Below are 21,888 nucleotides of genomic sequence, written 5' to 3'. Positions count from 1 at the left end.
TCTATATGATTCATTTTGAAAAATGAATTTTAATTTTAAGACTAAGGCTCTGTGATTTCTGTGACTCATTTCCCGGGAAACTCCAATCAATTACCCAATTTACTGAACTAAATAATTAAAATCCCAAGTTTCAGCATCAGCCCTTCCGGGTAAATCCCCTCCGTGTGACCTCGCTCAGAAATTCCATAGTACCAGAGAAGGGCTCTGATAGTACACGGTCTCAACTGTATAATCACAGCTGGGTCCTGGATCATGTGCACCAGCGACATCTTGCGGACGGTTAGTGTCTTACCGCAATATGATAAATTCGTACTGTTTTGCAGACATACGGATAGGTATATTTATTTATTTACTGATTATTTACTAATGTCACCGTACTAGTACCATACCAAGCGCTGTTGTTGTTTACCATTATTCTTTACTCATGTTTGTATGCCTACGTTGAAAATGGAATTGGAAACTGGAGATTCGCTCCATGTGTAAAAGCATATTTGGCCAATAAGGCTGATTCTGATACAGAATATATATATATTTTTTATGTAGGCCTACTTCTGTAAAACAAATTGAATAAAATAAAGGCAGTGCAAGTTCCCAGATAAGTAGCACTGTATAGAAAGAGGCCTACATATTACAAAAAAATCTGGTTTGAGGACAAAATCTAACATTAGGTGACAACCACATGATGCATAATACTGATCTATAAGCCTACTTTGACATAGGCTATGTAAGCCTGTGTCACACAAACATTAAAAAAATAATCTTTATCTTGATAAAAAATAAAATGAGGAGCATTAATGGTTCAATTTGGGAAATTTCATCTAATCTGATCTGCTAAAATAAATAATATATTTATTTAATTATGTACCGTTAGCTGGTGGGCGTGGCCACGTGCCTCGACTTTAGCGGTAAATGCAACTTTATACAAAACAGGCTACTTCCTTGATGGTTATGTGAAAGTTAAACGAATATCAATTTGTTACCTCAATCTAGTATTTGATAGTGCCTAAATGATTACAATACAGCCTGTTCTTAACATATCCCGCCATCTTTCATAAAGGACAATTTAATGTATTGGGCAAGTTATGTGCAATATGTCCCAGTACTGTATATTATTTCACAATTTTAGTTGTGTTGCAAGTCAATCGCCTGAATAGGAAAATACTTTATTCAGTGAATCACCCAACACTGTTCTAAAATAATATATATTAAAAAAAGGTTTCCAAGTCTGCGTTTGTCGCCATGTTTACTTTGGGTGACGCCAAACCTCTTCCATTTTCCTCCGCCTCTGGTTGTCAAGAAGATGGCAGCTTCCAGGAAGGCATGAGAGGGAATACTTCTTCGCGAATCGAATGAATTTGGAATACTGGTTCGAGATAAGACCATCTACCTGTACTTTTGCAACAAGTGAATCGAAACGCGTGAGTAAAACCCCGGGGCCAATGCGCATTTTCCCCCCCCAGTTGTTATGTTTTGTTGTGGCAAACCGCCCGGCCATTTTTCTTCTTGAGCGTATAAGTAGGCCGAGTGTTGAAAAGATGGCTGCTTCCAGAGGCGGCATGAACCACAAAAACACCCTCTGTATGCAGTCCACCTCCGCCTAACCAACCCGCCCGTGTGAGGATCGCAGTAGCACGTACGCCGAGCACACAATGCATGCCCGACAACACGCACACATAATTGCATTTCATTGTACAGGGCGGCCGGACTCTTATGACAGATGCTAGCAACGTTAGCACGGGGCTAAATGGAGGGGGGGGGGGTTGACCGACTAGCGGCTAGTGGCTAACGAAATGTAGCTAGGGCTAAGCCTAGCAGGAATTGAGTGCAAATGTGCGCGGTTCGTCCGCTTATTGTTGTCGGGGGTGTATGTTCGACACGAAACGTGGCGAAGGCTACGCGTCGACCCGTTGCAGCACGTCGTTAACGGGGAAACAATTGTGTTTTGAAATTTGTGGGAACAAAAAAATGCTAAGCGCCTTTTAGCCACAATATGGCGTCTCCCACAGAAGCATGAAAATCCGCCGTCTCTTGTGTTGCGGGTTCTGAGTTTCCGCCGAGCGTGAACGGGGACCGAGGCGCCGCGGGGTCGTGAGACGTGCGCCGGGGTCTGTCGGATAAAGTGCGGTTGACGCGAGCTCGGCGTCGCCTCGTTAAAGGGGGGTTTGAACGGCGTGTGTGCGAACGTTATTACGGGTGTCTTTTCGATTCGCTTCCGCCATTTTTTACCGACGGGCAGCAGCGGAGGTTTGTTTGGTTGCAAGATGGCTGCTTCCATGGCGGCTTGTGTTCACTTGGGGTCGGCCGCTCGCTGCTGGGTGCATTCGGGGCCTTAAGTTTGTTTTTGGGGAACCTGCAGATTGGGACTATTGTTTGATCGATGTTGCTACGGTTTCTGAATATACCGAACCAGTAGGGAAGGTGCTGTGCTGTGTTGTTTTTTTGTTTGTTAACGAGTTCAGTTCAGAAAGATGGTTCAGTCCTCCCTACCGGCATGGCCACAGTTGTTGTAGTTGGCCTGGCGTTAATAGGATTCTGACCTCTTTTTTTTTAGACTTGTTTGTTTGGGTCTTCTTCTGGGGGGCGATTTGGTGGCGTTTTTGTTTTTTGGATAAAAAGGGGGGCTTATTTCTGTTTCGTAGGAGACATGTCTAATCCTGGGACCACAGGGTCGGTTCTTCAGCCGCGGTGGAAGCGGGTTCTGGGATGGTCTGGGCCGGTGCCTCGGCCCAGGCATGGACACAGAGCTGTGGCTATAAAGGAGCTTATGGTCGTCTTTGGAGGTGGAAATGAAGGAATTGTCGACGAATTGCATGTCTACAACACTGGTAATACTTTTTATTCCCCTAATTCGTGTTTTATTTTAAGTAAATGGTCGTAGAAGGAGGTAAACAACCGTGGCGTTACAATGTTGACGTCGTTTTTAATCTTTTTCGCCATTTTGATACATTGAATTTACATGGCATTCATTGAACTGTTTACAAGTTGGTTATATTAGATTGATTGATGAATTGCAGCATAATAGAAATGCACCCAAACAGGCCACGCTTTATGCTGCAGTTGTGAGTAAATTAGTGCCATCTGGTGGATGTGACTATTACTGCCTGTTAAAAATGGCGCGCTAAAATAAAATGGATGACGCTATTTGCGTCAACGATTTATGGCTCTCGTTTTAACAAACAAATCGGCCATCAGGTGCCAGGTCTAATATTACATTAATACATATGCGTCTGTGCCATTTTCACTATTTGTACTCATGCCTCAATTTTTATACAATACAAACGATCACATTAGCTAAATGTAAAGTAATGTCAACATTCGTTTTTTTTAATCTGCGATTGTTTGATGTAGGGTATAAAGTTGCTGATATGTTTAATTTATTTATATTTATTTATAATAAAAAAAAATCCCCTGTTGTTCTCTAGCTACAAACCAGTGGTTTATCCCAGCTGTCCGTGGTGATATTCCTCCTGGCTGTGCTGCCTATGGATTTGTTTGTGATGGCACAAGGTTGCTGGTATTTGGTGGTATGGTGGAGTATGGAAAATACAGCAACGACCTCTATGAACTACAGGTAAAGGCCTTTTTATTTTGTTATCACATTTTTCTAAATAAGTTTGAATAGCCGTAATGGTATATTTTGATGCATACAATACAGCCAAAACAAAGGGAAATGCAATACTTTTTGGTATGTTTGCAGGACTAATAATCATTCAAACATTTTCACAACGCATTGGTTATCTGCTTGTAATTGCATGAATTATGTTTTTGGAAATAAATGCTTTTCAGATATTATTTTATTTAATGTTTTGCTGGCGATGGCACACAAAAAATAGTTCATGCCCACTAATGCTACTAGAGTTGTGTCCTTTAGGCATATTTGGTTACTATTTAAAACCTACTCTTTTCTACTCCTACTAATGATTTGCAGCTGACTATATTGCGTGTTTTAGCATTGTTACAATCTGTATATTCTAGGTTTTTCCTCTATGTTGCTAAACCAATTGTTTCATTCATCTTGGTTCCAGTGTAATTGTTGTCATGGTTTCCTTTTGTTAACTCATTTCTGATGTTATTGTCTCAAAGGCCAGCCGATGGGAATGGAAGAAGTTGAAAGCAAAGAATCCAAAAAATGGCCCTCCTCCATGTCCACGTCTGGGTCACAGTTTCTCCCTGGTTGGCAACAAATGCTACCTGTTTGGTGGACTGGCCAATGACAGCGAGGATCCCAAGAACAACATTCCCAGGTACTAAGGGGTTCCTGTGCCTGCAAAGCTTTTCCACCTTTTGTCCCGAAAGCTCTTGTTTCTGTTCCTGACTTGGTGATGACTCTTTAACAACCCCAAACGGGGGTCACTGATGTGTTTATTGTGGTCATGTTCCTTTTTAGATACCTGAACGATCTGTACACGCTGGAGCTCCGCGCCGGCTCCAGCGTGGTGGGATGGGACATCCCGATCACCTACGGTGTGCTTCCGCCACCGCGTGAGAGCCACACGGCTGTGGTCTACACGGACAAGACCAGCAGGAAGTCCCGCCTCATAATCTACGGCGGCATGAGCGGCTGTCGCCTCGGAGACCTGTGGACACTGGATATTGGTGAGCCTGCGTTCGGCGTCGTTTTGTTTCTTGGTGCTTGTTCTACACAGGGATGTGTGCAGCTGCTGGTGTTTAGTATTGGCCAAACGCTGAAAGAAGGCACTACCTTTTAGGCAAAATAACTTGTATGAGAGAGAGCCTACAGTCCTACAGGAGAAGACATGTTAAAGGCTGGACAACTAAATTTCCATGAGAGATTGCAAGGAGCTGCAGGAATCAAAGCAATGGTTTCTCAATTTGTATGTTCATCACCAAAACAACATGTTCAACATGACCTTAGCAGCATGACCTTAAGCATAACTTGTTCAACATCACCGTAACAATGTTATGTTACAAACACTATTCAGAATCGACAAAATGCTAAATTTAGCATCATCACAATGTTATGTTCAACATCACAACAATACTATGGTCAGCATCATTCAAAACAAAACTGTGTTTAACAGCACACTAACACTATGTTCAACTTCACAACAATACTATATTCAGCATCACAACAATGCTACAGTATGTCCGTCAGAACGATGCCATGTCTAGCCTCCTAACAGTACTATGTTTGGCGTCACAAAATAACTATGTTCAGCATCACAACAATACTATGTTGGGCAAAAACATATTCGCCACAATTAGTTATGTTCAATGCCTCAACAATTGTGCTAAAGCTAGCATCATGGGAATGCTAAGGTGCTGCTTGAATAGCATAGTCAAGTGCTTTCTGCAGGTAGTGTCGGATTCTGCAGACCATATAGAGACGGGTATCAAAGGAAGCAAACTTTTGAAAGAGTCAAGTTGAAAATAATTCCTCCCCGAAGTTAATTGGTGGTGGCCTGGGCCGTAGACTGGGACTTGTACTGCAATCTGTGCGGGTGCAGATCCAGAACGCCACCATCAAGGACCTGAACATGAAGCTGGTCTGCTCCCCGGAGCCAGTGAGGTGACTGGAAGATCGCTTTAACGTATGAATGCTGTGGTTGGTTGAAGTCCTGGCATGCTGAGGAGGAGTTTTGACTCCTCAAGAGGATCAACAACATGCACCGGTAGTCCAGCCATTAAAGCGTTATGGTAGTCACGCTCTTAAGATGAGGGACGAGATGTGGAGCTAAGCGGAGGGCTGTGACGGAACAGTCTGTACTTCCTGATGTACAGAGAGAATCTGCAAAATTGCAGATGCAATATGGTCAAGGAAAGATAGCCGGTTCTCAATCATAATCCAGATTTTCAGCAGAAGTTGAGTGGAGCTGAACAGTTTAGGTTGACTGCCTTTATGGGATACCACAGAGTTAAAGTCTTAAACTGCTTCCGTTCTATGCAGCACGTTGGGATCCAGACGGTACATTGTGTGGAGTGTAAATGTTTTGAATACGTCAGGTATAGTCTGAAGTAACCCACGTCGGGTAAATGCCAATCATATCCTCATTTATTATCCATACAGACTACATGGCTACAGCTAGGTAATGGACAAAACAAAGACCAACAACCAGGCCTACCAAAATAGGCTTGGGGGGGGGGGGGGGGGACGCACACCACTATGCTGTGCTGCATAGTGCCTTCCTAGCTTTACTCCCTACAATGCAATGCCTCTCGGTGAGTCTAAATATTTTGCGTTCATCTTCTGCAGAAACCCTGACCTGGAACAAGCCGTCAGTAAATGGCACCGCTCCGCTTCCCAGGAGTCTTCACTCAGCCACCACCATCACCAACAAGTAAGAACGCAACAATCAAGAGCCTCTTCTGTGCAGGAAAGGCCATCACTTACCTCCCTGCTTTTACTTTTATTACGATGTTTTGGAATGTAGTTTATTCCACAAAACTTGCATCGTCTGGTTGACAAAACTAAATTGAAGCCATAAAAGTGAACACTTTCTTGCAAATGAATGGTACCGTCATACAGAGGTCCTAATAGTGTATTATCCTGCAGTCAATGTGCATCAACTATGTTCTGTTCTGCCATGCTCGTTAATAAAAAATAATGCAGGTCATGAATAATGGATTCATATTGTGTTGGGATTCAATAATCTTTTTGTAATATATTGTGTCCCTGTCTATTCCCCTCCGTAATACCTTCATGCCTTTTTGTCTCATTTGATCATTAGTTTGATTGAAGACTGACAATGGCAATACTGTATTGAGGAACATTTTACCTGGAGAAATATTAATTTTCACTTTTTTTCTGACTGGTAATGATAATGCATCACTTATTTTACTGCACCGAATACTTGTTGCGGCCCGGGCCATTGGGGCCTCCATGGGTCACAGCGTGAGAAGGTTCGGCTACCCCTGATTTCTGGTGATGTCTACCCCCTCAACCCGCAGGATGTATGTGTTTGGCGGCTGGGTTCCACTGGTGATGGATGACGTCAAGGTGGCCACACATGAGAAGGAATGGAAGTGCACCAACACACTTGCCTGCCTGAACCTAGGTTTGTTGTTGGAAGCTGTCTAATTAATACATTGTAGTTGCGGGATACACTAGTAATGTGTAGGTGTGTTTGACTGTTTGAACCGGAAAAGGTCCGGCTTGTAGCGAAATGTTTGCAGTCTACCTAGGCCTGGGCGAACTATTGATAATTGTAAGGACCTAAAAAGACTAGGAATTTCCATGCTGGATTTAAACACTACTGTTAAACACTTAATATGACCTTCCACTGTTCTTCGTTGATAAATACTCGACTCTAATGTCGATACAACAATGAAAAACACTAAAATATTGTAAATAAGTACGGAACCGTGTTTGTGTAATTAACCCAGCTGCTAGATTCGGTGGTCCAGTCTCTTATCGATGTATATATTGAACATGTTTTATATTGATATTGATCAAAAGTCTATCACGATACAATAATTTATTGTTTTACTGGCCAGGCCTAAGTCTACCTGTAGGCATCTTTTAGCACGACGCCCAACATGACTCAATAATTGCTTTGGATAAAAGTTAATCAATTGTAGTTGCATGCGCTTAATGATAATGCAAATGACCTTACATCCAGAGTTGGGTATGAACCATTCCTCTTTATCTCCTCGGCGTCCGCAGACTCGATGTGCTGGGAGACGGTGTTGATGGACACTCTGGAGGACAACATCCCCCGGGCGCGCGCCGGCCACTGCTCCGTGGCCATCAACTCCAGACTGTACGTGTGGAGCGGTCGCGACGGCTACCGCAAGGCCTGGAACAACCAGGTCTGCTGCAAAGACCTCTGGTACCTGGAGACGGGTAGGTGGACGGCGCACGTACACGGAACGATGTGGGGAAAGGGGGCCTTTTGAACCTCGACAAACAATTCAAAACGGTATCCTGGGGTTTCCCCCGATGCGTCGGGTGGATAGTGTGAAACTTTTCTGCCATTTGGGGGCGCCCCGGTGGCGCACTGGGCTAAAGCGCGTACTGTATAGACACAGTCCTGAACGCAGAGACCCAGGATCGAATCCGGCCTGTGGTCATTTACTGCATGTCCTCCCCTCTGTCTTCCACACCTCCCTCTCTATCTCTCTCTATAATAAAAGCAGACAAAATGCAAAAATAAATCTTTAGAAAACTTTTCTGCCATTTCATTCCAAATTTGGTCCAATGGGAATTCAATGCAAAAACCATCCACCCTGGGAACAAATTTTATTTGGTATTGGAAAATATGTTATGTATCGATATTTATAGGGTAGATCGATTATAAGTGCCATTCATCGTTGTGTTTTTGTGTTTTGGCGTTGACACTGAAACCCTTTCGCCCACCTTTTGACCTCCTGTGTACCCCCAGAGCGGCCGCATGCTCCGGCCAGGGTCCAGTTAGTTCGTGCCAACACCAACTCGCTGGAGGTGAGCTGGGGCGCCGTCTCCACCGCCGACACCTACCTGCTCCAGCTGCAGAAGTACGACATCCCGGCGGCCACCGCCGCCACGTCTCCTGCCCTGACCGCCACGCCCTCACTGCCAGGCCACGCCCCCAAGAGCCCCGCCCCGGCCGCCACCGCCCTCTCCGCCCAGAGTCACCCACAGACAGGTAGAAGTTCGGGGTCTTCTTCTTCGGGGTCCTCTCATCGTCTCGTCGTTGTCTCTGCGTCGGGGATCCGTCGCGTGTACATATTGTGCACGGGTGGATGGGCGCTTTGACGCCAGAACGTCCTTGGATGACCGTGTGCTAGACGGGGTGGATGAAGTCAGTGTCTTTGACTTGTAAGGTTTCTGGTAAACCAGAAAGTGAAACCAGGGACGGCGTGAATGAGTAAGACGAGATAAGTCATGAGGGCGGTTATAAACTATATTTATGGCTTCCCTTAAATGACATGTTCCTCGTAGAGCCGGATGTCAGGCGGCGATAAACACAGCAAGGGACCGGGGGAGGAGTTTGCTCTTGGGTTTGCCCCAGTCATCCTCTCTGCACTGTGTGTGCGGGGGGAACTTTAGGCGACCTGCACCACTCTGTACCTCTCTTCCTCTGAGAAGTGCGGTGTCACACTTCTCAGAGGGAAGCTAGGCGTCTCCTCTTTGTTCCACGTCGTATTTATGCGTCTACGGTTCGTTCACAGCTATATTGAAGGTTGCAGCTCCCCAGTCTGCAACGGGTACGTCTATCGTCACCGTCCGTCCCAACCAGATGGGGAAGTCCCCCGTCACCGTGACATCACTTCCTCCCGGGGTTCGCATGGTGGTGCCCACCCAGAACACACAGGGATCGGTACGTGAGCCACCAGAGAGAGTGCAGCCATTCAAGTGGTAATACGAAAAATGTCAACATAGAGCTTTTAATTCATTCATTCATGCTATTTACCTGTTGAACACCAGCCAATCGGCAGCAGCCCTCAGATGAGTGGCATGGCAGCTCTGGCCGCAGCAGCGGCAGCTACACAGAAGATTCCGCCCTCCTCCGGCACGGTCCTCAATGTCCCCGCTGGTGCCACCATCCTCAAAACGATGGCCGCCTCCCCCGGCACCACCACCGTCAAAATGTCCTCTCCGCTCATGGTACATATTTTCTATTCACGTGTTCATGTTAGGACGTGTGAACGAGTTTTGGGCTTTTGTTAAATCTTTTGCATCAACAATGCAGTGCTAATTTATTAATCTAGATGGTGTAATGGTTCACAGCAGCACTCTTCAGAACTTCAGAATAACATTACGTTCGAAAGTTGGCGTAAGTTAAAAGTGTTGTGGTTTGTTAGCTTAGTTTGTTTTATCGCTTTCACTGTATTGATCCTCGAGAGGGACTCCAACTGTAAGACGTGTGTTGAAAATGAATGCACTACACGCGTGATGTGTGCGATACGTTTTGTTTGGGGACTAGCGATATGGAACACATGGCTCTAAATGAAATGGTTTTTTTGCAGGTGAGTAACCCGGCAACCCGCATGCTGAAGACCGCAGCTGCCCAGGTGGGATCCGCCACTGGGTCCTCTCCAAACACGCCCACCCGGCCCATCATCACCGTGCACAAGTCGGGCACGGTCACAGTGGCCCAGCAAGCCCAGGTGGTCACCACTGTGGTGGGTGGCGTCACCAAGACCATCACCCTGGTCAAAAGCCCCCTCACCATGGGCAGCGGAGGCACGCTGGTGAGTCTGGTTCGCTTTCTGTGGCACGGTATTTCGCCAATCGTGTTGAGTCCGATCCCTCTTAAGTCAGCTCACCTGACTTGAGTTCAATGAGTAAACCTAGTTAATATTCCTGGCTTTCAGTCACCCCTGAATTGACTGGTGGATAGAGCCTCAAGCTGTCCCCCCCCCAAAGTCTCGTGGAACTTTTGACTAGAGTCCCTTGTCTGATTTAATGAGCTTATGTCTGTTAAATGAGCTTGTGATTCTCTTGTGGCAGCAGATCTCCAACCTCGGCAAGATGATGTCGGTAGTACAAACCAAGCCAGGGCAGACTTCTGTTGGGGGACAGTCTTCGACAAACCCTCTCACGCAGCTCATACAGGTAAGAGATCTGCGTTGGTAAAGGAATATACAAGAGGTAATTTCAAACCAGCCGCTTTCCATGCAGACTATACGATAACCCTCCTCCCTTACGTCTCCACCACCAAGACAAAGGGTGGTCTCCCAGCTGGAACCATCCTGAAGCTGGTGACCTCCGCGGACGGCAAGCCGACCACCATCATCACCACCTCCCAGGCAGGGGGTGGCGGCAACAAGCCACACATTCTGAACATCAGTGGCATGTCCCCCAGCAACAAGCAGGGCACCACCATCATCAAGACCATCCCCGTGTCGGCCATCATGACCCAGTCCGGAGCCACAGGTCTGTGCTCACTACTATCTATACGTGTTATTGTCTCCATCCATTCAAGATTTGACTTTGTCTTTTGAGAAACCTGAATTTAATGAAATGTTTGTTGTTGTCTAAATTAAAGTCCCATGTTGCTCACACACAGTTAATCGCTATGCAGGTGTCACAAGCAGCTCAGGCATGAAGACCCCTATTACGATCCTCACCACCAAGATGATGACCACTGGCACCCCGGGCAAAATCATCACCGCCGTGCCCAAACTTGGCGGTGCCTCTGGCCAACAGGGACTCACGCAGGTAACGTTTATCATGTTTCCTTAAAGTTTGAATATTTTAAACCGGTCGTTGTTGTGATGTTGTTCAGAACAGCAAAATACCTGTTTTACATGAAGGCAATGCATCCCCTTTGGGGCTTGTATCAGGCTGGTTTTTGTAGTGGTCCTGGTGTCCACTTGAAAATGTAGTCTCTTATTAAGTATGGTGCAGTGTTTGTTCTATACAACGTTTGTTATGTGGCCCTTTTTGGTCTTTTCGCTCGTTTGCCTTGATTGTTCCCAGCTGCACTCGTATGCCTTTTTTAGGATAGGATAGGATTGTGTGGTTAGTTAGTTTGTGGAGTGGTAACCTGGCCGGCACCTCATCTCTGGCCGTGTGTCTGCAGGTGGTTCTGAAGGGAGCTCCTGGGCAGCCGGGGACCTACCTACGCACCGTGCCCATGGGCAGCATGGGGGGAGTTCGACTTGTCACTCCCGTCTCTGTATCCGCTGTCAAGCCTAATGTTACCACCTTGGTTGTCAAGGGAACAACCGGTAAGCATACTTTTATTTACTCCACAGTATTCTGAATGTGTCGTGACGTGCTAAAACATGTCATGTTTTATTATAGTAATTGTAAAAAAAAAAATCAATGTTGCTACCAAAAACTGAGATTAAGTGTAGGTTGTATTTTAGTCTGTCAACTGGCATAAACACCAGTTTTGCAATTAAGTTTGTATTTATATAGTTGTATTCATATTGCATACAATTCTCAGCCTTAATTCTCCTAATAGATTTTCCTTCCTTGTCATGTCTGTCGTTTTTTATTTTTGTAACCCTTGAACGGCCTTTCACTTCCTCTTTTAACGACACGCCGTCCTTCCATGCGCCGCAGGAGTCACCACTCTGGGGACAGTCACTGGCACGGTATCCACCAGCCTGGCAGGGGGCAGTGTTGCGTCTGCCAATGCCTCTCTGGGCACCCCAATCACCACCCTGGGCACCATCGCAACCCTGTCCAGTCAGGTGATTAACCCCACCTCCATCACTGTGTCTGCAGCCCAGACCAACCTGACCTCTGTGCCCTCGCTTCCCTCCTCCTCTGCAATCCCGGTGCAGGTATGCAGCCCCCCCCCGCAGGCCTTGACCTGCACCCCCCCCCCCTCCAGGCCACAGGGCACTAGACCTGTTAGTTTAGTAGCCGAGACGGGCAGTGAATGGGGTGTGGAAGTGGCCGATGGTTTGTTTTTGGCCGATGGTTTGTTAAGTGACCACATTGCAATTGTATAGCTCGCCATCTAGTGGTGGAAAGAAACAATGAATGCTTCATTAAAGATTTTAATAAAATAAAAGTGTGGTCATGGTGTTAGAATCTGCTCAGACTCTCTTCTCTTTTATCGTTTGTAGAACCAGCCCACCCAGGTGACCCTCATCACCACGCCCAGCGGTGTGGAGGCCCAGCCGGTGCAGGACCTCCCCGTCTCCATCCTGGCCTCGCCCACCTCAGAACAGCCCAGCTCCACCGAGGCCGCCAGCGCCGGCGAGGGCTCCGGTACGGTTACCCTGGTGTGCTCCAACCCCCCCTGTGAGACCCACGAGACGGGCACGACCAACACGGCCACCACCGCCTCCGCCGCCATGGGGGCGGGCCAGGTGTGCTCCAACCCCCCCTGCGAGACCCACGAGACGGGCACGACCAACACGGCCACCACCGCCTCCTCCAGCATGGGGACGCTGCGCATGTGCTCCAACCCTTCCAGCGAGAACCAAGAGACGGCGGTCACCAACGCGGCCGCCGCCGCCGCCGCCACCACCACCACCTCTTCCAGCGTGGGCGGGGCTCCGAAGGTGTGCTCCAACCCGCCGTGCGAGACCCACGAGACGGGCACCACCAACACCTCCACCCAGGCGGCGTCCAGCATGGGCAACACGCAGAAAAGCACCGACTCCGGGTCGGCGCAGCGGGTGTGCTCCAACCCGCCGTGCGAGACCCACGAGACGGGCACCACCAACACCTCCACCCAGTCCGCGTCCAGCATGGGCGGCGGACAGACGAGCACCAACTCCGGGACGGCGCAGCGGGTGTGCTCCAACCCGCCGCGAGAAACCCACGAGACGGGCACCACCAACACCTCCACCCAGGCCGCGTCGAGCATGGGCGGCGGACAGACGAGCACGGACTCGGGGACGGCGCAGAGGGTCTGCTCCAACCCGCCCTGCGAGACCCACGAGACGGGCACCACCAACACCCCGTCCACGGCGACCTCCACCATGGGGGGCGACCAGACGAACACGGGCTCCGGCACGGTCCAGAGGGTCTGCTCCAACCCGCCCTGCGAGACGCACGAGACGGGCACAACCAACACCGCCACCACCGCCAGCTGCAACATGGAGACCGGCGAGGGCGCAGGTACTGCTTCTCCTTTAATGGTGGTGTTTAGCAGCACGGGACGCATGGCAGCCTGATGAATAGTCTTGCTTGCAGACTTTTTGGCTCGGCCTCTCTTTGGATGTTAGGGTGATGACGTGATGTAAAAAATAATAATAACGAAAGCATGATATATAATGAGCACGGCCCACTTCCGTTGTAAATGGATAAATCAAGATTACTGGAGGGGGGCAAAAGCTCTAAAGAGGAGAGTACCGATGAGCTGCCGTCTTAAGGCGTCTGAATTTGTGTTTCCAGCCCAGCAGACGGAGGAAGGTGCGGACGGCGCCGGCAGTTCAGAGGCGGCCTCCACCACCGCAGCAGCAGGGTCAAGCCCACCCAGTGCCTCCCAAGGCCGGGCTATCACCACTGTCACCCAGTCCACGCCGGCGCCTGGACCCTCCGTACCTGTAAGAGCACCGCCGCCGCCGCCACCACACCACCAACGAGCGTTACATACCTGCAAACTAGTCACCTTTCGGCGAAATTCGCCGTTTTCAACTAGAAGGTTTCGATCATTTTTTTCCTCGTTGGAAGTTAACGGAGCAAAGAGTCTAGCGCCGCTTTGAACCGGAGGTTGCAAAGCAAGGTTGGTTGCGTGAAGAAAAGGCACGCGTCCTCTGATACCTGCGGAGAGCAACGTGTGGAGCGACACGCCAATGGCCAATCATGTAACAGTATCAAGTCTGGCTGCGCCGTTTCGCACGTGTGTTTCATAACAGAGACAGCGCGATGTGAGAAACGAAAGGTTCATGACAGTACTGGAACCCCCCCCCCCCGTCAACAATCCTGATTGATTGGGATTTGTCACCTTTTCCAACTCTTATGGGTTTGCAGGTATGGCATTAGTAACGGGCGTCATGTGAGACGCACTAACGGGGGAAGCATTGGCAGTAACCATGTTAGTGCGTCTCACATGACGCCCGTTACTAATGACAGAAATCTGTTGCCTGGGAAGCCTTCTAACAACAACACGCACACAAAAGATTCGTTTCCTCCTTTCCTTCTTTCTCTTAATGAGGAAACTGAAATGCTGACAAAGCAAATGTGTCCTCAGTCAAGCAGAATGGGGGGGGGGGGAAACAAGCCAAGTTTTGTATTTTCTCCCCCCCCCCCCCCCTCCGTTATTGAGTTTTTCATGTGTTTTGCCTTTGTCTCCGTTCCATCTCCAGTCCATCTCATCGATCACGGAGGCGGCTAGTTCAGCCAGCGGGGCCACGGAGGAGCCCATGCAGACGGACGAGGCCCCGGCTGCAGAGGCCGCCCCAGTGGAGGAGGCCCCCACAGCCATGGAGGCCCAGGCGCAGGTGAGCACCGCGCTCGCGTTAGGGCTGCTAGATTATGGGGGGGGGGGGGGAGGGAGGGAATCATAATCACGATTATTTTTGGTCAATGTTGAAATCGCGATTATTCAAACAATTATTTTTGAGTTTGAAAACATGAGGTATTTATTCATAATTTCTCTCCAAAAAAAAAAACACTTTGTAAATGAGAACTTTCCCCTTAAAAAAAAATACACAAAATGGTCAAATAGAAAATAAAGTCCAGATATGAATCCAGCTGTTCTGCAATTTCTATATATATTTTTAAAAAAAAATCGATTAATATTAGTTTGGTGATCGTTTCACGATTAATCGCGATTAATCGCCCAGCCCTACCGCGTGTGCTGCAGGAAGGCTAAGTGACTCCAGCGGGAACACTGTTTTAGGGCTCTGAGATGATACCGCAGCATTTCACAGCATATCGCATGACACCCAAACATGTCATCGTTATAAATGCCATAATCAAGTAGAAACAAAAATGTGTTATTTATTATTTGCTGGTTGTTTTTGATGTGGTTGTTTTGTTTGAAAAGCTGTATTGGGGTGAAGGCAAGCTGTTGCTATTTAGTGTAGCGGTGTGCTCGATGAGTGTTCATTCTACTAGCTGGGGAGGCTACACCCTCAATCAAGGACCTTTTTGTACCTTTACACATGCACACAAGAAGCTAGAAGCAAGATCCTAAATAATGATACTTAATTCAAAAAAGAATCGGATAAATACTAGATAATACGATGAATACATCCGATATTTTTAATGAAGTATCATCCAAACGAATCCGTGTGCAAAGACGACTTATTAATGAGCAGGAATGGGTGCGGTGTCTCGCCAGTGAAACAACAAGATGATACTTCTCAGCGTTTCTCATATGCATTCAGCAGCGGCACTTCAAAAAACATTTTTTGTTCATCTATTTTTTTCTAAGGCTTACGATAAATATCAAAGAAATAGCTGAAAATTAACATAAAAGATTAACTTAGTTTCTGCCAAGCTCAAGGCACATTTGCACAATGATCTGGTCTCAGCAGATACCTCGACTCTGTTGGTTGTTATGTCATATTTGGAAGCTCAATCTGTAAAATTTCCCCAAAGAAATCTCACCAGAAGTAACCATTTAAAGGGTTATTTTGCCCCCGGACCCCCCCCCCCCTTAGCGTTGCTAGGTCACCAACTCACAGCACCACTGCTACAAAAAAAAATCTAGGGGGGGGAAAACACTGCTTCTCACGTCTCAAACCTGGCTGAATCTGACCCCCCCAGTGGCTTGTGCTCTCCCCCCCCTCCTCTGCAGGGAGAGGCAGCGGCAGCAGCAGCAGCAGCAGTAGCAGCCGCCTCCTCCGCCCCCTCCACCACCACCACGCTGAACCTCCCCGCCGAACTCATGTCGGAGGGCCAGGGGGCGACGCTCATGGTGACCGGCCTCTCCGACGAGGAGCTGGCCGTCACCGCCGCCGCCGAGGCGGCCGCCCAGGCCGCCGCCACGGAGGAGGCCCAGGCCCTGGCCATCCAGGCCGTGCTGCAGGCCGCCCAGCAGGCAGTCATGAGTGAGTTACACGGGTGTGTGTGTGTGTGTGTGTGTGTGTGTGTGTGTGTGTGTGTGTGTGTGTGTGTGTGTGTGTGTGTGTGTGTGTGTGTGTGTGTGTGCTCTCTCTCTAGGGGGTGTGACGGTGTCACAAACGTCACGGTTCGGTACGTACCTCGGGTTTTTAAGGTCACGGTTCGGTATGTTTTTTTCGGTACAGCAGTTTTTTATTTGACAACAATTGGATTTTGATTTATTAAATTGTATCAAACAAATGCCTTACACACAAATGAAAATACATAAAATACAATTGAGGATAAAAACACAATCAAGTCCAGGACTTATTTCCATTGTGGTCCTCAACTGTGATAATCAATAAAATCTTGATTTTCGGTTTGTACCGAAATGAAACGCGTGTCGAACTGTTAGACCCGTACCGAAAAAATTTGGTACGAATGAGTGTATCGTTACACCCCTAGTGCTCTCACTCAATCACAACACATGGTACTACTAAAACAATGCTAGCTTAATTGCACCCCATGCATTTACGTTTACATTTAGGGCATTTAGCAGACGCTTTTATCTAAAGCGACTTACGATAAGTACATTTGTCATAAGAAGTGAAACAATATATCGCCGTCGGTACAGTAAAGATGTTCATAGAACCAAGTGCAAGTACTAACAATCGCCAGGCTGACCCCATTCCCCGTATACAGCAGTGATGGCTAGGCTACTGCAGATGCTACACAACTTAAGTACATGCTACACAACATGCACGCACAACACAATTAAGCACATGCTACACAATTAAGTACAATGAATGAATACAACCTGCATCAAGTGCGTTCATCGAGTGCCAGGACGTACAAACAAACAATAGTGCAACAGACAAATAAGGGACTGGATGGCTATAGAGTGTAGAGTCTGGGTGAACTCTGAACAGGTCCATGCAGCCCTCGTTTAAACCACCTCCACGACGCTAAGCAAACCCCCAACAAGCATACAAAACGCCACCGGGTCCGACCGTGTTCATTCAGTGTAACCTAATTGGTTCTTCTTCTTCTTCTTCTTCTTCTTCTTCTTCTTCTTCTTCTTCTTCTTCTTCTTCTTCTTCTTCTTCTTCTTCTTCTTCTTCTTCTTCTTCTTCTTCTTCTTCTTCTTCTTCTTCTTCTTCTTCTTCTTCTTCTTCTTCTTCTTCTTCTTCTTCTTCTTCTTCTTCTTCGCCCCCCCCCCACAGACGAGAGCGACTCCAGCGGCGAACGGCAGCAGCAGCAGCAGACCGGCATTCCCATCGTGCTGACCCAGCAGGACCTGGTGGCGCTGGTCCAGCAGCAGCAGCAGCTGCAGGAGGCCCAGGCCGCCGCCCAGCAGGCCAGCGTGGACGCCAGCCTGCCCACCGAGGGCCTGGCCCCGGCGGACAGCCTCAACGACCCGTCGGTGGAGAGCAACGGCCACAACGAGATGGCCGCCAGCGTCACCACCGCCGTGGCGTCCCTGCTACCGCGCACCACCGCCGAGGGTAAGCGCCGTGGGCCGAGCGTCCGGACGGCCGGCTGTGTACTAGGGATGGGGTCAGAACATTCGATTGTTCGATTGTTCGTTCCTGAGGGTCAAAGTCGATTTTTAACATTTGGACCGTTAACATTTTTTTTCCCCCAATTCAAATAAACAAGAATTAACGGACGGAACTAATGTTGGTTCTGTAGCACTCTTACAACACAAACACTGATCACTGTTAAAGTTTTTTTTTTTTGCGTTTAAGATATTGAGTGATTACTTGCCGATGATCCACAGCTGCCTTTGTGAATGTCCGCACACATCGAATAATCGATTATTCGTTCATAACCACCCACTGATTATTCGACCATGAAAAATTTGAGTTATTCGCATCCCTACTGTGTACACGTTGGTGGGGGGGGGGTGTTTTGACCACGGGGGCTGATCTGCGTGGTGGTGTTGTTGTTTGTTGTTGTTTACTCCCTCCAGCGCTGGCCCCGTCGAGCACGTTCGCGCCTGTGGTGGCTGTGGCCAGCCCGGCCAAGCTGCAGGCTGCAGCTGCTCTGACCGAGGTGGCCAATGGCATCGAAGGAGGGGTGAGTCACAGACCCGGACATTGAGACCCTGAGACCCTTAAGCCTGGTTTGAAATTTAGATGGGTTGCCTAAATATTAAACGGGCTGATCCAGGATACCTTACCGTGATGTGTCATTCTTCGCTGTCCTGTCCCATTATACCAAAAAAAATTTTTTTAAATACATTTGGAATAAATTCTGACCCACCCTGTTTGGTTTCTCAACAGAAGCAGAATCCCCAGCCGGCGCCCGTGAAGGCCGTGTTGAAGAAGGAGAACCAGTGGTTTGACGTGGGCATCGTCAAGGTCACCAACATGGTGGTCACACACTTTTTCATGCCATCAGACGACTCGCAAGGAGATGTGAGTATCCACCAGGGCTCCTGCATGGCCCCCCACACGGCCCGGCCTCTAGACCCCCCCCCCCCCCGAACCACCAACAAAAAAACACTGAAATAATGACCAACATCCTATCCGGTGTGCAGGATGACTCGGGTGTAATGCCGGACTACGGCCAGATGAAGAAGATGGAGCTGCAGCCGGGCACCGCCTACAAGTTCCGGGTGGCCGGGATAAACGCGTGCGGTCGCGGGTCCTTCTCCGAGATCTCTGCGTTCAAGACCTGTCTACCGGGTTTCCCTGGGGCTCCTTGCGCCATCAAAATCAGCAAGGTGAGCACAGGGGGATGACATGGGAGCGCGTCTCCCTTTTTGGTTGGAGTGATAACTTAACTGCGGTACCCCGCCCACATGAGTCCCTCTCACCTCATGTCCCCTCTCCTATGGTAGTCTCTCCTCATGAGTTACACCAGTCTCCCTCTCCTATGGTAGTCTCTCCTCATGTGTTACACCAGTCTCCCTCTCCTACGGTAGTCTCTCCTCATGAGTTACACAGTCTACCTCTCCTATGGTAGTCTCTCCTCATGAGTTACACAGTCTACCTCTCCTATGGTAGTCTCTCCTCATGAGTTACACACAGTCTACCTCTCCTATGGTAGTCTCTCCTCATGAGTTACACCAGTCTACCTCTCCTATGGTAGTCTCTCCTCATGAGTTACACCAGTCTACCTCTCCTATGGTAGTCTCTCCTCATGAGTTACACCAGTCTCCCTCTCCTATGGTAGTCTCTCCTCATGAGTTACACACAGTCTCCCTCTCCTATGGTAGTCTCTCCTCATGAGTTACATACAGTCTACCTCTCCTACGGTAGTCTCTCCTCATGCGTTACACACAGTCTCCCTCTCCTATGGTAGTCTCTCCTATGGTAGTCTCTCCTCATGAGTTACACCAGTCTACCTCTCCTATGGTAGTCTCTCCTCATGAGTTACACCAGTCTACCTCTCCTATGGTAGTCTCTCCTCATGAGTTACACCAGTCTCCCTCTCCTATGGTAGTCTCTCCTACGGTAGTCTCTCCTCATGAGTTATACCAGTCTCCCTCTCCTATGGTAGTCTCTCCTCATGAGTTACACACAGTCTCCCTCTCCTATGGTAGTCTCTCCTCATGAGTTACATACAGTCTACCTCTCCTACGGTAGTCTCTCCTCATGCGTTACACACAGTCTCCCTCTCCTATGGTAGTCTCTCCTCATGAGTTACACAGTCTCCCTCTCCTATGGTAGTCTCTCCTCATGAGTTACACCCGTCTACCTCTCCTATGGTAGTCTCTCCTCATGAGTTACACCCGTCTCCCTCTCCTATGGTAGTCTCTCCTCATGCGTTACACATAGTCTACCTATCCTACGGTAGTCTCTCCTCATGAGTTACACCAGTCTCCCTCTCCTATGGTAGTCTCTCCTCATGCGTTACACACAGTCTACCTCTCTCCTCCAGAAGTTGAATCTCCTCCAAAGGTAGTCCCTCCTCGTGATCTTCCGTCTTTAAAGGTCCTTGCTATTTGTTTATACTTCATGCTTTGTGTACTAAAATATAGTTAACCTCATCTGGTTTGTTTATATATTGTAAGTATCAACACGACGATGTCATTCGCTGCGTATAATAAATGTTTATAGCAGGGTAGCAGCTTCAATTGACGGAAAAATCAATCGGGAGGATTCCAGGCTGAACAGTCCCTCTTAGCGGCGGTTGGGGGGTTTGCCTTCTCACACGCCCGCCTTTCGCTTCGTTCCCCCCCGCTCTCTCCGCAGAGCCCGGACGGCGCCCACCTGACCTGGGAGCCGCCCTCGGTGACGTCCGGGAAGATCATCGAGTACTCGGTGTACCTGGCCATCCAGAGCAACCAGACCGCCGAGGCCAAGACCTCCACCCCGGCGCAGCTGGCCTTCATGCGGGTGTACTGCGGGCCCAGCCCCTCCTGCCTGGTGCAGTCGTCCAGCCTCTCGAACGCGCACATCGACTACACCACCAAGCCCGCCATCATCTTCCGCATCGCCGCCCGCAACGAGAAGGGCTACGGCCCCGCCACTCAAGTCCGATGGCTCCAAGGTGAGGGCCGACGCCGACGCCGCGACACGCCGCCGCCGCGCTGGGGGGGCGCCCCCCGTTAGAGACTAGTGATCACATGTCGCTTTGTGTCGCTTCCCTAAATGGGTCGTGTGAAGGACAGAGGCCGTGGGAATGTGACACTATGGCCCAGTCCTGAACATGCGCTCTTTCATTTGGCTGTTTTAGGGCCCGGGGCAATAAAACAATCAATTATCGTATCGTGATAGACTTTTGATCAATATCAATATAAAACATGTTCCATATATATATCGATAAGAGACTGGACCACTGGATCCAGCAGCTGGGTTTGTTACACAAACACGGTTCCGTACTTATTGACAATATTTGAGTGTTTTTCATTGTTGTGTCGACATTGGAGTATTTATCGATGAAGAACAGTGGAAGGTCGTATTAAGTGTTAAACAGAAGTGTTTAAATCCAGCGTGGTGATTCATAGTCTTTTTAGGTAATTTAAATTATCAATAGTTCAATCGATATCCATCAATATGATCAAGTTGTATCGCGATACGTCTTTCAGCCATATCGCCCAGGGGCCTAGGCTGTTTTACCGCCTTGTTGCTGCGGGTGACAGTATGACGTAACCATGTCTTTCGCGACACTCTTTGTTCTTCTAGAATCCGGCAAAGACGCAGCCTCGGCGAAACCCGCCCCCAAAAGACCAGGCACATCGCCCGATACGTAAGTACCTCTCACCGATCAGGGGGCAGGGACACCGTTATTACGTGCTGAACCATGTGCAACAACGCTTGACGTGTTTTTCCATGTGCCCCCCCCTGCAGTAAGGCTACTGGTCCAAAGAAAGCGAGGACGGATCAGTGAGACTGCCCCCCGAGAGAACCCGACCCCCCCCCCCCCACACACACACACCCCCATCCGCCTCCCTCCTCCCCTCCCACCCACTTACCCACAACCCCCCAGTCTTTCGCCCCCCCCCCCCCCCCTTCTCCACTCACTGTCTTTACCCAGAAGCCTGAACCCCTCCACCACTTCATCCTCCTCCTACCTCCCCCCTCTTCTCCTCC

The 21,888-nt window shown here is 48.7% G+C and overlaps 1 protein-coding gene across 6 annotated transcripts; it reads left to right on the top strand.

Moving 5' to 3' along the window:
* The first annotated feature begins 1,283 nt into the window (after positions 1-1,283).
* On the top strand, positions 1,284-21,766 carry hcfc1a (host cell factor C1a). 6 transcript variants are annotated; one of them, XM_084464560.1, is made up of 28 exons: positions 1,284-1,418; positions 2,640-2,825; positions 3,423-3,571; positions 4,084-4,244; positions 4,388-4,596; positions 6,215-6,299; positions 6,910-7,016; positions 7,625-7,804; positions 8,343-8,585; positions 9,112-9,260; positions 9,368-9,547; positions 9,910-10,134; positions 10,397-10,498; positions 10,606-10,819; positions 10,968-11,104; positions 11,469-11,616; positions 11,957-12,180; positions 12,469-13,471; positions 13,748-13,899; positions 14,662-14,796; positions 16,101-16,353; positions 17,569-17,850; positions 18,318-18,424; positions 18,631-18,765; positions 18,888-19,073; positions 20,548-20,845; positions 21,481-21,544; positions 21,646-21,766. In XM_084464560.1, exons 2-28 carry the CDS (start codon positions 2,645-2,647, stop codon positions 21,683-21,685), a joined length of 5,349 nt encoding a protein of 1,782 aa, XP_084320686.1. In that variant the 5' UTR covers positions 1,284-1,418; positions 2,640-2,644; the 3' UTR covers positions 21,686-21,766. The 6 variants fall into 6 exon arrangements, with proteins under 6 accessions (XP_084320686.1, XP_084320684.1, XP_084320685.1 ...); XM_084464558.1 differs by having other exon boundaries at positions 10,953-11,104; XM_084464559.1 differs by having other exon boundaries at positions 10,394-10,498.
* Positions 21,767-21,888: the final 122 nt, after the last annotated feature.

This window comes from Micromesistius poutassou (assembly GCF_964030765.1).
Source record: "Micromesistius poutassou genome assembly, chromosome: 2".
Classification (NCBI taxonomy): domain Eukaryota; kingdom Metazoa; phylum Chordata; class Actinopteri; order Gadiformes; family Gadidae; genus Micromesistius; species Micromesistius poutassou.
This window is presented reverse-complemented; position numbering and strand designations above follow the sequence as displayed.

Excerpts from the sequence above, each read along its gene's own strand:
- hcfc1a (XM_084464556.1), top strand. The coding sequence starts at position 2,645 with ATGTCTAATCCTGGGACCACAGGGTCGGTTCTTCAGCCGCGGTGGAAG. Across the intron at positions 4,597-6,214 it reads CCTGTGGACACTGGATATTG|AAACCCTGACCTGGAACAAG; the intron begins GTGAGCCTGCGT and ends CATCTTCTGCAG. Across the intron at positions 20,846-21,480 it reads TCAAGTCCGATGGCTCCAAG|AATCCGGCAAAGACGCAGCC; the intron begins GTGAGGGCCGAC and ends TTGTTCTTCTAG.